At 43.3% G+C, this 17051-nt stretch overlaps 1 protein-coding gene across 1 annotated transcript in view; it reads left to right on the forward strand.

Moving 5' to 3' along the window:
- The window catches only part of DNAI1 (dynein axonemal intermediate chain 1), a 174537-nt gene that overhangs the window by 35779 nt on the left and 121707 nt on the right, over positions 1 to 17051 (forward strand). The window contains exons 11-13 of the mRNA XM_086629225.1: positions 5530 to 5614; positions 6567 to 6684; positions 8773 to 8816. Coding sequence (XP_086485351.1) covers positions 5530 to 5614; positions 6567 to 6684; positions 8773 to 8816 — 247 coding nt within the window. The remainder of the gene's footprint in view (positions 1 to 5529; positions 5615 to 6566; positions 6685 to 8772; positions 8817 to 17051) is intronic.

Consider the following 17051-nt stretch of genomic DNA (forward strand, 5'->3'; position numbering starts at 1 on the left):
TGTTATATAAAGTGGGGAGATACCTTATCTGGAGTAGTACAGGGATGTATGATCTTGATGACCCCTTTTCAGAGATGATATATTGCCAACCTGCATAGATAGGGAAATGAATACAAGAAATGGAAGGCTTGAATACAAGAAGAGACTAGAAAAAAATCTTGGCATATTTAGCTGGTAATGCAAAGATATGGAGGGAATCTGAAGTAGATAACACAGAGGGAGAAGAATTACTAAGGAAAGCAAAGGATAACATCAACAGAAATACAGATGGATGTGAACCAGTTAGGAATATGTTAGAGCTGGGACTTAACTGCACTGGAACAGTCTCTAATGTCCTCCAAAGCAGAAGTGGCTGAACAATTTCTTAAAAAGTCCGAACAAAATTTATAATTAACAGAGAAATTTGCCTTCCTGAATCATGTGAAGTCTTCTCTGACTTGTCTATCCCATTATAGCATTACTGCTTTCTGAGATATGACCAGTGAGATAGCCCAGTCCACAGGGTCGTAATTATCATTTGGAAGCTCTTGGCTGACCACAGTTATTTTTTAAGTAACAGCTGAAATTCAATTACAACAAACCTTCACAGTTTTGTTCACCTGTTCCTGGCCATCCCTGGAAGTGGATGAGTTGTTACAGGCTTCCCTTGTCTTCAGTCTACTGTTTACAGTGCATCAGAATGAAAAGCAAATGGTGAAAATAAACAGATGAGTACAATTCTGGAAATTAATGACTACTTGACAGGATTCAACTTGGAGGACTTTATTTGGGATTTGCAGTGGACGTTTGCAGTGTATGGAGGTGTTGGCTGGGCAACGGATGACAACACCCCTGTACAGTGCTTTTTTCTTTCCAAGCCAGGAGTTCTTCTAGTCACACTATATGTATTGCCAGAGGTATTAGCAGTTACTGCGCTGGTTTTAGGGTGGAGTTTGTCTTCTGGATATGCAGTTATACACCAGCAGAAGCCTTTTTCCATGGAGTTTACTGGAGTTAAACGTTGCAACTGGCCAGCTGCTGAGAAGCAAATGTGAAGCAATTAGTGTTAATGAATAGCAGAGCAAGACCAAGATGTGTATTTTCAAAGTACTAGCCCATTATCCATCTTACATATGATTCAATTAACATTGCTGCTGTTTTAAAAATAATTTATGTACAGAAAACGGAACAAATTTGTTCGCTAAAGAACTCTCATTACATTTAGATAGCTAGCCCAGAGTTGGCCTAAACCAAAAAATGAGTTTCAAACAGATCTTTTTAAAAACAAGATAAATTAGGCCTATCACTTCCTCTGAAGATTTATTTCAGGAACATATAGAATAAATCAAACCTGAAGTAGGACGGGATCCAATGAGAAAATAACTTACTCTGATCTAGTTTAATGCCAAAAATGTAGTTATTCATGGCTGCAGTGCTAACGGGATAGCTACCTAACAAGAAAGCTGACTTCAGCTCTTCTGATTCATCTGGAGAGTTTCCTGCATTGCAGGAAAAATTCCATTGAATACTACATTGTTCCTGTATTTACAGGGTTTTTTTTTTTTATTGAAAGAAATTTACTTTCCACTGACAAAAAAGAATAAATTTATAGAATCATAGTATAGAATCTGAGAATGGTTTGGATTGGAAGAGACCACAAAGATCATCTAGTTCCAAACCTTCCACTAGATCAGGTTGATCAACTTGGCCTTGAGCACTTCGAGGGATGGGGCATCCACATCTTCTCTGAGCAACCTATTCCAGTGTCTCACCACTCTCACAGTAAAGAATTTGTTCCTAATATCTAATCTAAATCTACTCTTTTTCAGTTTAAAACGATTACCTCTCGTCCTATCGCTAGGCTCCCTGATAAAGAGTTCCTCCTCGTCTTTCCTGTAGGCCTCCATTAAGTACTGGAAGGCTGCTCTTCCTGGAGCCTTCTCTTCTCCAGGCTGAACAGCCCCAACTCTCTCAGCCTGTCTTCAGATGAGAGGTGCTCCTGCCCTCAGGTCATCTTTGTGGCCCTCATCTGTCTCTGGACTCACTCCAATAGATCTATGTCTTTCTTATGCTGAGGGCCTCAGAGCTGGATGCAGTACTGCAGGTGGGATCTCATGACAGCAGAGTAGAGAAGACAGAATCACCTCCCTTGAGCTGCTGACCACACTTCTTTTGATGGAGCCCAGGATGCATCGGCTTTCTGGGCTGCCAGCGCACATTGCTGGCTCATATTAAGTTTTTCATCCACCAGTTCCTCCAATTCATTCTCCTCAGGACTGCTGTCAATCCACTTCATTGCCCAGCCTGTATCCATGTTTGGGATTGCTCCAACCCCTGTTCAGGACATTGCGCTTGGCCTTGTTGAACTTCATGAGGTTCTCATGGGCCCACCTTTCTGGCTGGCATCCCTTCTCTCTAGAATATCAACTGCAACACTCAGGTTGATGTCATCATAGATGAGGCAGGATCTAGTACTCATCTTTGAGAACACATAAAGTAAGCCTTACGTGCTGATCTTCAGTCCAGAATGATGTCTCAGGTTGGAAATTCAGAGTGCTTGCAGTGCAAGCGCAGTGCAAGTGTAAGAGAACAAGTGCCATGATCCTGCTGATGTCTGTAAGGTACAGCACTGCCATTCTTCCCCAGCTCCTTCCAGTAGCAGGTGAATGTTAGAACAGAAGAGAAATTTTTGCCTGCGTAGTAGGTGAATGGAAGCTAACACACCCGGTGAACCAGCAGAACTCCAGCAGATCTGCTCTTTATACCTCGTAACTATGACTTTTACAATGTTGAGGAGAAAAATTTTTATTGAGCTTCCCTTTTTCTGAATCAAATTGTAACCTGTTCAACATTTAACCTCTGCCAATTAAGCTTACTCAGAGCAGTATACTGGTGGCAGCCAATGAGACGTTTTTATAGTCATGGTCCCAATATTGCTGGATAAGTGTTAGCAAAGGCGAATCGCTTTTTTTTAGGAAGTGTTTTAGAGAAAGACGTGTCTTATTGTGGCAGAAGCAATAACAGCAACTTAAAGCGAAAAGAGAGAAATCACAGCAATTGAGAGTATTGATTTCTACTTGAGATGTTTCAAGCATCCTCTTTCTCTCCCACTTTAATTTCTTTTAATGCTTATGAATTCCTAATGTCTGGGGAATATCATACATGTTAAAATTTGAAAACATATTTTCCTGCACTTTCTTAAATTCCGAACCTGACAATAAATTGTCTGTGCCGTTCTCAAGAAGTCCTCCCACAGACCCAGGGAAAACCTGAACATGAGAGTGGCCACATTGATTCAGATCAAGGCTCTAACCACAAGTGAATGTGTAAGGAATGGTAAGAACACAGCAAGAGTATATCCCAGTCCCAAATATTCTTCCAGCCTTCAACTATTTTCAGCTATTTCCTAAGCTTGATGTGCTTTGGCGTATAGATGGAAGCATTTGTTCAGTCTTCCTTGAAACCATGTAAAATTCTTGCACCTACAACACCCTTTGACAAGGAGTTCCTCAGATGTGTCATCCTTCTGTAAGAGTCACATCCTTTAGTTTATTTTGAACTTGACTTCCACTAGCTTCACTTTACACCCCTACTTTTTGTGTCAGAAGAGACAGTGAACAGTCAGTCTCTGTCCATCCTCTCTGGGCCCTTTAGGATTTCATAGATGTGTCTCATGTCTTCCCAAGCCATCTCTTCTCCAGACTGGCAAGTCCCAGCCTACTCAGTTTTTCCCGGTATAGAAACCATTCCAGAATTGGACCATCCTTGTTGCTCTTCTCTGAACTTGGTTCCAAGTTCTACTTTATCCTTTCTGAGATGGGAGGAGATGACCGCACACATTACTGAAGGTGTAGACAAAATATTGATTTATAAAAAGTGTTGCAGATTATATAATTGCTATTTTTTTCCTCCTTTGTCCTGTCATCTTTATGTCATCCATTGAGTTTCACGAGTTTTGAAGCAAGACTCTCAGTCTCCCTTGAGTCTGTGCAGAGCCCAGGAAAGAAGCAGAGGGCTGGGGTGCACATAAGTTCTTTTTTCCGACTGTGACTGTGAGGTGTAGTTTTGGCAAGTCACTTCACTTTTTGTTTTTATGTTCAGGGCACTCTCTGAGCTGTGTCAAAGATTACAAACTTCTTTTCAGTGTCGTCACTGTGCAGGAAATCATGCTGTGCTGGCAGCCATCAGTCTCTAGCAGGGGTTCGAAGATGAAAGGCTTTGAAACACTGATGGGGCTTCGGGGCAGTGGTAGTAGATGGAGATTCAGATCCTTGGAGCAGCATGCTCTTAGTGCATTTTACATATGCCTTGGCATTCTCACATCATTGCTCAGAGCTGTGCTGGCATCATCCTCATGGCCCAGCACAGTCTTAAGCTCTGTCCTTCCAGTTGCTGGCACCCAGGCTTTTCTCCTACTTGCTAGTTAATCCAGTTTGCACATACACACACAGAGAATAGAGGGCATACTCACACAAAAAGTAGGTAGGAATAAAGTTTAGTAAGAAGATTGTTGTAAGACTGTGGTGATCAGGCATGGGAATCTGTCAGACAAGCATACCCACCAGCCACCTGATGACAGTTAAACAGCTTCTGTTATGCTCTTCTTCTCCAAGCTCCTTCTCCTCCCATCCACCTGGATAGTTCCCTTTCTCCACCTTTGGCTCCTTCCATATCAACAACCTGCCTCTAATTACTTTTTCCCCATTGGTCACGTTTTTGCTATGTCCATACCCAAGTTTGCTATTTCTAGCGTAGTTTCTTAGGCAATCCTAGCTGTACATGATATTACTGATACAGTTACCAAGAGACTGCTGGCCTTGCAAGATGCCACTCCCCAAAAGGTTTCCAATACTTGCATATGTGGAGGTATATCTGTATACCTTCACCTATGCAAGCTTGCCCACTTGTGTTGTTCCCTGGCCAGGAGGGTGGGGTTTTCCACAGTATCAAAACAATTTCCACAAGAGCTGGATGGGAAATCGCCCTTTGCATGTTAGTTATATACTGTATGAGCTTATGGATCTGTGAATGCATCAAGTTGGAATTACCCAGCGATTGACTGAAGGACTCCTATATCCTGTGATCTTTACTTAACACGTAAGATGTTAAAGTTCTCCAGGTAGAGAAGAGAGGATCCTCATGCATGATGAAGCATCAGTGATTTCATTACTGAAGCTAGTGAAGTATTATCAAGTGAGACAAAGGAAGGGTCATGTGTGTGCTTTTAGCTCATCCCATCATGAGGTTGCTTGAATGAGTCAAGGAAAACGAAACTCTAACTGCCTTCACAGATAAATACCTTCCAATTGAGCTAAGTCAGGAACAAATACTGAAGTTACTGCAGCTCAGCTATGAGTGGCATCTTCCTAAACTTATAGTGAAGTCATTGCCTTAATTCAAGTGCCCTTATCATTAGGTGCTGATGTGAGGAGCTTCAAATTATCCTGTATTCAAGATCAAAGGACTCAAGTTTTTCAGTCACACAAGGCCTGAAAGACTTGTAACCAGATAGGAAACACATCTTCTCTTCCTTGTTTTTCTTTTCAACAGAGTGATGATATAACCAAGATCTCAAAGGCTGCTAAAATAATGGAGAGGATGGTGAATCAGAACATATTTGATGACATTGCACAAGGTATGGCCCTGCTGAGAGATGCTTTTAACTCAAGCCAGAAGTCCTGCAGATGAATGGCCACAACTGTAGCAAGAATAGAATAGAATAGAATAGAATAGAATAGAATAGAATCATAGAATCGTAGAATCGTAGAATCGTAGTATCATAGAATCATAGAATCATAGAATGGTTAGGGCTGGAAGGGACCTTCAAAGGTCATCTAGTCCAACCCCCCTGCAAGGAACAGGGATATCTCCAACTAGATCAGGTTGCTCAGGGCCTCGTCCAACCTGGCCTTGAACGAATAGAATAGAATAGAATAGAATAGAATAGAATAGAATAGAATAGAATAGAATAGAATAGAAAACCAGCTAAAACTAACAGGGCTAGAAACCTGCTGACTTACACAAGGCAAACCGCGCAGCAGAACATGGGCATGTGAAGGTCTTGCCACGTCAGCCCTGCTCTGAGCTGGCTGGGGGCAACAGATCTGGTCAGCATTGCCCTATCTGTGGCACCTCCCTCCCTCAGCAGATACTTCCTTCCTGGATGGGGATGCTGGTGACAGCAGCCAGTGCCCTGCAGCTCTCTGCTTGGTGTGCAGGTCCTCACCACAGCGACATACTCAGTCTTGATGTTATTTTGCAAGAGTTTTGCAGTTTTTGCTCAGCTCCCTCCTGAAAGGCCACATCTGGCTCTGAGAGTGGCCTGAGGTCACTCGCTCCAGGCTTCTGCTTTCTCGTTCATTCTTTGTCTGCTTTTAGATCATCGGCTTTTTTTTTTTTTTTTTTTTTTTTGTGCAAGCACGTTGAGACTTAAGGACTGAGACAATTTTTATACCAACAATCTAGTTGTGCAGAGACTGTGAGGATAACAGAGTGTTTTTTAAAGCTACTCTGGCACTGCACTGTGCTAATTTATTTCCAATTTATACACTGAGACTTTTTCCTTGATTTTATTTTTTTTTGTTTAGATTTTAAATATTTTGAGGATGCCTCGGACGAATTCAGAGACCAGCAAGGAACCCTCCTCCCACTCTGGAAGTTCCAGTATGACAAAACCGAGAGACTTGCAGTTACTGCCATCTCCTGGTTAGTCTATTACAAAGTGTTTCTCTGGAAAGTGGAATTGGGTGTTCACGGCGCCTTACAAGGCAGGGCTGGTTTCTCTGGGAGCAATGTTTTGCATAATTACAGTCAGCTGCTTTGGCAGCGCCCAGACATACCTGGTGCTTCTGGATGCAAAGCACCTTGTGTAAAGCTGAATGTGCCAGGCTTGGGGCATTCAGCAGCAGATGAAGGCACAGCAGACTCTGTGCAGCACAGGGGCAAAATGAGTGCAGTTAACAGAGCAAAAAAGAGTCCCTTCTTGGGAAAGCTGGGATAGACGTGTCGTATCTTGGGACAATATGCTGTAGGACTCAATCCTGAAAAGCCCAAGGAGGAGAAGAGATTGCAGCTATGTTTTTGACAAGTATTAACACAGAAGAATTAAAGCAGAAGAAAGGGAAATGCAAACATTGCATGCACCAGACAGGCAGCACCATAGACTGTAAGATGCTCAGGCACTGATACCAGACAAGACCTTTATGCATGGCACATATTCTGTTGCTGCCCAGACAACAGTGGTATTTGTGTACTGGAATCTTACAGGGTTCAGTTCAGTAGACATTTGCCCCGCAGTCCACTTTTGCATATTTATTCCTGGTCAGTCCAAAACCGAGCACTGATACTTTCAAATCAACTCTCTTTTTCTGAGATGTTATCGCCATGGTTATTGCCATGAAAAAAACCACTCATCACCAGCCTGACTGAGCCCTTTTACTTTTTAACATACTTGATCCTCCCCAAAATGCTTGGTTTGTGCACTGAGCATGAGACATACACAGTCAGCTCCTGCTTTGTGCTCCCCTGCAGCTAGGCCTCCTCTCACTTATTTGTCGGGCAGTGTGAATACATCTATGTCTTTCCAAGGAGGATCTATGGAGAGACAGAGCAGGATTTCAGGCTTCTGTCCTTTCAAGCCACTGCAGTAATTATACTTCAGTAAAATATCAAGGATGTAGTTGTGTGAGAATTACAAAATAACTGTAAAATGAAATGTCCAACAGGCATAAAAGGCATCTTTAAAAGGTAGTTTGTTCTGCTGTTATTCTTGTCTCCAGGAAAGAAATGGTAACAGAAGGATGGCCCTGAAATTGGAAGAATGACTCCAAATTGCCTTATGTAATAAGGTTTTCTAATTTAATTTTTATTCTCACATTGTTAGCAGTGAAGGTGCATTTAATGGATAGAGCAAGAGCATTAGGATGCCTAGGAATTAGCCCAAGTGAGAACAGAGAAATGGAAAGAGAAGTGGTTTCATTTTATATATTCATAATAGCAAGTCAGAAAAAAACATTCATTGGATAATTTTCACATACATTCATTTTGCAGAATTGTTACCCACTGGTTGTGCTGTGAGAGCTCAGCAACAGCAAACAGTACTGACCTATGTCCTGTGTAAACCTGACAGTAACTGTCTGCACATGGCACAAGTTGTAAAGAAGGTAGATGTTTTTCAAATAAAAAGGCTTTAGAAGACCTAGTAGATGGCTAATTGCTCATAGTTAGTATGCCTCAGCAAATACACTGTTCAACAACTGAGTCAGAAGGGAATTTCCCTTTCTGGTCTGCGGGAATGGTCATGAATTCATGAACTGATAGCTGTTTCTTGAAGCATCCCTCATAATTTAATAACAGGTAGGGAAAGTAAGTTTATTGGGTATTATTCTGTTGCGGTTTAGAAATTCCTTTATTCTTGCCCCTGAAAGATGGAAAGCGACACATTCCTGCCTTTTTCTTTTCCTCAAAGAGCTCATTTTTAAAAGTAAACTTTCCGTGATTATGAAGTGGATAAGCCAAGAAGTGCTGGAGATTGACATCATGTCTGCCTGTGCCCTTTTTATCCTTTTCATCTGCTGCTGTGATCTTCTGATGTTCTGTTTTTCCGTGCGTCTCGAGTCTGGAAGAATTACTCATACGCGAACTTTGCTGGTGCGTGTGTTCAAAGGGTCAAGCCCTCAGACTGTACGCAGACCTGTGAGAATGGACTCTGATATTAGCGTGTGGAACTCTGCATTTCTGTGCAACTACATGGTTAATAACGAATGCAATCTTATATATGTTTTCTCATTACAGGAATCCAAAGTACAAGGACTTATTTGCAGTGGGGTATGGCTCTTGTAAGTACAAAAGCGAAAGAATCATTGAGAGATTTGAAATATTAAACAGGTGCACTAGGGTCAAATCGTGTAATACTATGGGGCTTGGATTACATCTCATAGCAATGACTCACCTAATTTCGAAGCAGTAAATTGAGATTTAACTCGAGATAGGGATTAGACCTTTACATTCCAAGACATAAACATTCAGAAATACATAAGCATAGGCAGCATTAGCCAGGGCTTTTGGCTTATGACAGTGCTGGCTCTCCCTTCGGTCAAGGACTTGCCTCTGAAAGCACCACTTAATCATTTTTATCTTACTTGATGGACTCTGATTTTTTTGTTCCTGCCATTCTAATTGCTGAAAGCCCACATATGTTATGTTTTGCCAGAAGCTAATCATAAGAGACTTCTCTAAGTGTAAACTCATTGCTTTCATGTTAGGAGATGCCTTCCAGGAGTGTCTCAGAGGATAAGCTCTCCATTAGGGCACATCAGGCCTGGATATTGCAAAAATATCCCTGTCTAGAATTGGACATCAGATAATTTTGAGTAGCAATGAACATAAGGTTCAGGGGCTGCTGTGTTACTCTGTATGAATCTCTATCCAGTGTTACTACTTACACGTTCAGGAAATGGAAAAGAATTCTAACAAGTTGATGTTTCCTCACCTTTTTTGTTGTTGTTTTGCTGTATGCATTACATCTACCTGCTCAGTTTATATATATATATATTTTTTTTTTTTTCAACAGCATGGGAATCCATATCAACAACCTTGCATTTCCTCCTATTCAGAATTTCTTGTTGCTTACAGACACACTGACTGCTGTATTCTGAATTCTTTTCGTCACATCTTCCCCGTTACTCCTGGGTAGATGGGATAGTAATGTCACTGAATAAACATTCTTCTGTTCTTTCACTCTCTTCTAATTTCTAGCTCTACCTAAAATGCTGACTATCATGAATAGCATCTTAGGCAGGGGGCAGCATTCTGGGAGCTCCCCCCAGGGACCACTCCTTCCCAGGGAAATTCTCAAAGGGAGGAGACCAGCTGTGAGACAAGTTTTCCTGGGGTCTTTCTCACCCAGGTAGTGTTGGCTTCTCAACGTTATCTTCTCAGCAGACTACTTAATACATTTTTCAGGTCACCTGAAAGTGCTTCTGGGACTCGCCAGGTCTCTACTCTTCTCCACTGTTAACAGGTGCTGTAGAGTCATACTGCTGGCATTCTCATGAAGTGAACAGTGACCTTAAAGCCTCAGGTTTACATCAGATGAGTGTTGTTAATTAACAAGAGAATACAGACGAACGACCAAAATCCCAAACTATTTTCACAGGCTTGTGAAGATCACAGCAGTACACCACCTGCACATATCCAGGGCATCTGCTCCTTGCAAAGGTATCCACCCAGGTCTTACCGTTAACTCTGACACAAAGCAGAGAGGGGCTGAGAAAAGAACAGTACAGCAAAGGCAGCAGAGCCTTTTCCTTGCTGCAAGAAGAGTACAGACTACAGAACAGTCAGACTACAGTCATGAGATTTGTGAGAAGGACTCAGTATTTTGACCTAGTCAGTCTCCCCACTGTCTCTAGCAGGAGCGTTGTCCTTCTTCTCTAGGTATTAGTATTTTATTTATTTAAGTAAAAGCTGACTTTTCTGTAGGGCACTAATAATTCTCCGTCTGGCTCGAAATAAAGGTCAGTCATGGTGCTACAGGTAAGCAGTGGCTGAGAATTTCAGATAGCATGATTAGGCACTAAAATTTTTACCCTGAATACCCCAACCCTAGGAATTCTTTGTGGAGGACAGATAGTGGGGGAGCCAAAGGGAGGACCTTACCAATAGCTGCATCTTTGCCCACCGACCATTTCAGTTAATCTATATGTGCTTGCAAATTACAAGTGGACATTTTTGCTGGTGTTCTTTGTGCTGAGAAAGTTAGAATCTGTTGTGAATATTATAAACTACCAAGGCAAGTCATGGTTTATTTTAAGGGAACACCTTTTTTTGAATGAACACTGAAGGCTCTCAGCTGTGATAAAATGACTAATAAAATTCATTGTTGAGAAGTGTAGTGTGTGTGGGATAAACAGCTCAGCACTTGCCTCCAAGGAGATTGCTGTTATTCAGGAAAGTGATCTTGAACTCATTCAAGTACGTGTTTCTTTTCAAACACTTGGTAGTGCTCAGCAATAGTCAAAAAGGCAAGACAAAGATTGATGGGAATTGCTATGAAAGAGAAAGAAAACAAAACTTCTGGATACAGTGGAAACAAAATAGAAAACTACATATAAAGCAGCAGTAGGAACAACAATGGAGAACTAAAAAGAGAACAAAACAAGATTCGTGATAAACTGACATCTTGATTACTGTGTACAGCTCTAGCTGTGAACGCCAAAGAATAATACGTTAGGCTGTAGAAGGATTGGAAAAAGCCCTGAAAAGGGCAGCAAGGATAAACAGAAGTATATGTAAAGACTTTCAGTAAGAGAGCATAAACAGACTAGGACTCTTAGACAAGGGAGAGGGACTTGGTAAGGGTCTATAGAATCCTGAGTGGCATGGGTAAAGTGAAAAGGGATCAAATGTTTATTATTGTCTATAACACAAGAATGAGGGACACCTTATGAAACTTGAGCAGCAGGACTAAGACAAATTTAAAACAGATTAATATGATACATAATGAGATTGTGAAACTCTTCTTCCTTCTGTTGTCATCTGGAAGACAGATCCACATGGATTCAAAAGAGATTAGAAAAATTCATGGAGGGCCAGTTTGCTGCTGGAAGGACAAACCATCTGATTCAGTAGGTTCATAACTGCAAGTTACTGGAAGCTCTTGAGTGCATAGAAGAGGATGGACCTATATTTGCTGAGATTCTCACAGTATTTAAGGAGTTGCTACTCAGTACTCTTGGAGATAGGATACTTGGCTACAGGGGCCTTTGATGTGGTCCCAAATAGTCAATCTTACGTGTTTCTCTGTGCTCTGACAAAGAAACCAGATGGGTTGTCTTCATTTATACTAGTAAGGATAGTGTTCTGCTTGCAACACTGCAACATTTTATTTTCCTCTCAAGATGACATTTTCTCTTGAAGTTCACTACATCTGAGCCCTGGAAATGTTCCTATTAGTTTGCCTAGAAGCCTAAATTGGCCTGACAATCTCTCTAACTCAGCAGGCAGCAGCTGTTCTAAAGAGCAGATTAGGATCAGCCTTTGCAAAAGAAAGCATAGTGAGAAGTGCTCGCCGTATTCCTTGCTTTGTACAGGACAACAAAATCTTACCGTGCTCACAGCCCCTGTGCTCAGAGAGTGTAGGAAGTGGGCAGTGCCCTGCCACCCAGGTGCAGGAGGAGACATAACAAGCTCAAGGATGGTAGCCTCCCCTCTTAACCTGTGCAGATAGTTGTTCTAACTTGTTACACTAAGCAAGACTCTGATGTGTGCTTTCTGGGTTGTGCAGAAGTATTTGTTGTTTGTGTTAGTTCTGCCAGGGTCCATTGTGCCAAAAGCAATATATAGATGCAGAGGCGGGCAGATCCTAAGTCAGTAGCTTGCCATCTAAGTGGGCAGAAGATCCAGAAAATACCTTACCACATTTTTATAGCAGACACAGAGGACGTAGTTCATCTCAACCAGCTGTAGCCATCTAACAGCTAGGAGCTGAGTCTCTGCCCTGAGCTTCCCCTTTAGTCAGCAGTGAGAGATCAGCACATCCAGAGGCTGTTCATCCTGCTGTAAGCCTGATGTCCAAGAGAGGAGCTAAGTAGCCCTCTGGAAGGGGGTGGTCTCTCCCCATGGACTGTAGAGTGGGCCAAGGCAAAGCATCTAGCCTAGATGCCTGTCTCTTAGATGGCTAAAGTGCGACGAGATGAATCCTGGCCAAAGGAAACAATCCTGAAGCCACACAGGGGCTGGGGTGGAGCCAGGAGCAGAACTCAGATCTTTGGGTCTGTGGTGGCCATAATTACATCACCAGTCTTTTGTGCAGCACACATTTGGGAGCACTGCCAAAGTACAAGTAACACATTTGTCCTACTGCCCAAAGAATACTTTTTGAAACAAAAGGTCCCTTGTTTGCTGTGGGTTCATTTCACTCCAGCATGGCGAGTTCTTTACAAAGAGGGCCCTAGCCTCTCTCTTGCTTTCGTATCCCATTTCTGAAGTTTTCACCAGTGATTTATTTGGATGGGGTTTCCTGTGCTAATGGCATTTCTTTGGCATGAGACAGTCTCTTCTGAACAAGGAAATACTGTCATCGTGATTTGCAATTCAGGATCTATGCTGCTTGGCTGGAATTAATTTTTATTCCCATCAGGAGGAGCTGTCCTTCTGGTTTTGTTTTTGCATAAATGAGATTGCTGGGTTTCTGGCTAGACTGACAGCCTGCAGTGCAGGGTTCAAAGAGGCTGTGATGAGTGTTGGGCTTGTGTTCTGCCTTGCTGATGGCAGCACTATGAATACAAGCTCAGGTCTTAGCAATCACCTCAGTTCATGTTCCAGAAGCAGGTGTGCCTCTGACAGCCTTCAGAGATGACCTTTTATGTGCAGCTTCATCTGTCAGCACACGAGTTGAGAAGGGAAAAACAGTATCTGTATGACCAATGTATTTTATCTTACTGTTTCTTTGCATTTGGTGGATGTAACTTGTTGGTCACAAGGATGCGTGAGGAATATGGACTCACACCCAAAGCACTGGCATTCTGAGCTATTTGGCAGAGGTATCTGCTTGGTTCTTCACAGTGCTTGGTCTGAAACGGGGCCTCATGTAGACAGAAGTAGGCCACTTAAGGATGCCTATACTGCTCTAGCTTTCTTGTGTAAAATCAGCATGAGCAATGCTAGTACAGGGTCCTCATACTGGTGTGAGCATCCAAAATAAGAATTGCTATGACTCTGTGACTGAACTAAATTAATGTAAAATCTAGGCCAGAGCTTCCACAGAGACGCTCTGGTACTTAGTAGATGTCTTGAGGCTCGCTGGTCCTAAGAAGTCATGGTTGAACACTGAGGTCACGGGACAGGTCTTGTTGCACTCTCCTACAATGAAGTGACAGGTAAACACAGGAGGCTGGGTGCACTTACTGGACAGTCTTGTATTTTCTCATTTCTCAAGTGTACTGCCCAATGAACATGGACAGTCTTTTATTTAGCCGCCCACTGTAGGAGAAGATCAAGTTCAAGACAATCTAAAGAACCTGAAGGTGCACGAGTCCATGGGACCTGACGAGATGCATCCGCGGATCCTGAGGGAACTGGCAGATGAAGTTGCTAAGCCGCTATCCATCATATTTCAGAAATCGTGGCAGTCTGGTGAAGTTCCCACTGATTGGAAAAGGGGAAACACAGCCTCCATCTTTAAAAAGGGAAAAAAAGAAGACCCAGGGAACTACAGGCCAGTCAGTCTCACCTCTGTGCCCGGCAAGATCATGGAGCAGATCCTCCTGGTGACTATGCTAAGGCACATAGGAAATAAGGAGGTGATTGGTGACAGCCAACATGGCTTCACTAAGGGCAAATCCTGCCTGACTAATTTGGTGGCCTTCTATGATGAGGTTACAGCATTGATGGATAGGGGAAGAGTAACTGACATCATCTGCTTGGACTTGTGCAAAGCATTTGATACTGTCCCACATGACATCCTTGTCTCTAAACTGGAAAGACGTGGTTTTGATGGATGGACCACTCGGTGGATAAGGAATTGGCTGAATGGTCGCATTCCAAGAGTTGCGATCAATGGTTCAATGTCCAAGCGGAGGCCAGTAACGAGTGGTGTTCCTCAGGGATGGGTTTTGGGGCTGGTGCTATTTAACATCTTCATCGGCAACATGGAGAGTGGGATCCAGTGCACCCTCAGCAAGTTTGCAGATGACACCAAACTGTGTGGTGTTGTGAACACGCTGGAGGGAAGGGATGCAACCGTATCCTGGGCTGCATCAAAAGGAGCATGGCCAGCAGGTCGAGGGAGGTGATTCTGCCCCTCTACTCTGCTCTCTTGAGACCCCACCCGGAATACTGTGTTCAGCTCTGGAGTCCACAACGTGAGAAGGACATGGAGCTGCTGGAGCGGGTCCAGAGGAGGGCCATGAAATGATCCGAGGGCTGGAGCACCTCTGCTATGAAGACAGGCTGAGAGAGTTGGGGCTGTTCAGCCTGGAGAAGAGAAGGCTCCGGAGTAATCTTATTGCAGCCTTCCAGTACCTAAAGAGGGCCTACAGGAAAGCTGGAGAGGGACTTTTTAAAAGGGTGTGTAGTGATAGGACAAGGGGCAACGGCTTTAAACTGAAAGAGGGCAGATTTATATTGGATATAAGAAAGAAATTTTTCACTCAGAGGGTGGTGAGGCACTGGAACAGGTTTCCCAGAGAAGTTGTGGCTGCCCCATCCCTGGAAGCATTCAAGGCCAGGTTGGATGAGACTGAGCAACCTGGTGTAGTGGAGGGTTTCCCTGCCCATGGCAGGGGGTTTGGAAGTCGATGATCTTTGAGGTCCCTTCCAACCCAAAACATTCTCTGATTCTATGATTCTATGATTTACTGCCCTCCACTGACTGAGGCTGATGGATGGTCATCCCAGTAGGATATTCCCAAATGAGACACACTCAGGGTGCTTCAGAGGGAACAGGAAGAGGGGAAAATGAGCCAAGTGGCTTTAAACAGCAAGATACTGCAGCTTCCTGCACACCTCTGTGCTTCATAGGCATTGCTTACTCTGCTGGAGGTCTGATCACTCAGCAGTTCTGCCACTCTTCAAGGCAATTGAATCTGTTCTTCCTCAGTACTCCTAGAGCACTTAGCACTAAAGGATGAAGTACAGCCCCTCAAGGAGCTAGCTCCTCAGTAACACTAAGAAACGTTCTCTCCAGGAAGGGTAGTGAAGACAAGATTGTAAGATGAATGTCAAATAAAATTGGCATCGTCAAGGAATATGCTTCTCTTACCTTGCAAACAGCTTCTCAGCCATGATCTGATCCTTCACAGGCAGCTGAAGAAGATTCATTGATGCACACCAAAACTGGTAATGAGTATTTGCAGAATCAGGCATGTAAATTAGAGATCAGAATAAAGAAAATGACTGGTGACAAAACTAGATCAGAGAGGGGAAAAGTCATCCTGCAGGGACTGAGGGAGTATGTTTGGAGGTATGTCATTTTCTTCTCCCTCCTTTTGTGCAAGAAGCCTGGGTCTCCTCTGTCTAGAAACTAAATAATGGAAAAAAAATAGTAGAGAATTCCCAATCCACTATTCACTCTAAAGATAAAATGAAAATTAAGATCAGCTCCATATCACATACCACTTGGGTTTGTACACAGGCTGTTCCAAGCCCCAAACACTTCTGCTAGGCCAAATACTTTGTTTTCCAGCAAAATATTTCTCTTTCAAATATCAATTTGAGAGGCACAAGTAAGGAATCATAGAATGATAGAATGATTTTGGTTAGAAAGGACCTTAAAGATCAGGTAGTTCCAACACCCCTAACACAGGCAGGGACACCTTCCAATAGTCCTGGTTGCTCAAAACCTCATCCAACCTGGCCTTGAACTCCTCCAGAGATGGGGCATCTACAGCTTCTCTGGGCAACCTGTTCCAATGCCTCACCACCCTCAGAGTGAAGAAATCCTTCCTTAGATCTCACAGAAATCTGCCCTCTTTCAGTTTAAAGACATTGCCTCTTATCCCATCACTACTTACCCTTGTAAAAAGTCCCTCTCCAGCTTTCTTGTAGCCCCTTTATGTACTGGAAGCCTGCTAGAAGATCTCCCTGGAGCCTCCTCTTCTCCAGGCTGAACAGCCAACTCTCTCAGCCTGTCTTCATAGGACAGGTGCTCCAGCCCTCAGATCATCTTTGTGGCCCTCCTCTGGACTCACTCCAATAGGTCTATGTCTTTCTCACGCTGAGGGCCCCAGAGCTGAATGCAGTTCTGCAGGTGGGATCTCATGAGAGCAAAGCAGAGAAGGCGGAATCACCTCCCTTGACCTGCTGACCACACTTCTTTTGATGGAGCCCAAGATACAGCTGGCTTTCTGGGCTGTTAGTGCACATTGCTCGTTCATATTCGTTTTTTCATCCACCAGTTCCTCCAAGTTGTTCTCAGGACTGCTGTCAACCCATTCGTCACCCATCAGTCTAAACATGTATCCGTATTTGGGATTGCCTCAGCCAAGGTGCAGGACCTTGCGCTTGGCCTTGTTGAACTTTATGAGGTTTGCATGGGCCCACCTCTCTGGCTTGTCAAGGTCTGTCTGGAT

This window comes from Tauraco erythrolophus, chromosome Z (assembly GCF_009769465.1).
Source record: "Tauraco erythrolophus isolate bTauEry1 chromosome Z, bTauEry1.pri, whole genome shotgun sequence".
NCBI lineage: Eukaryota > Metazoa > Chordata > Aves > Musophagiformes > Musophagidae > Tauraco > Tauraco erythrolophus.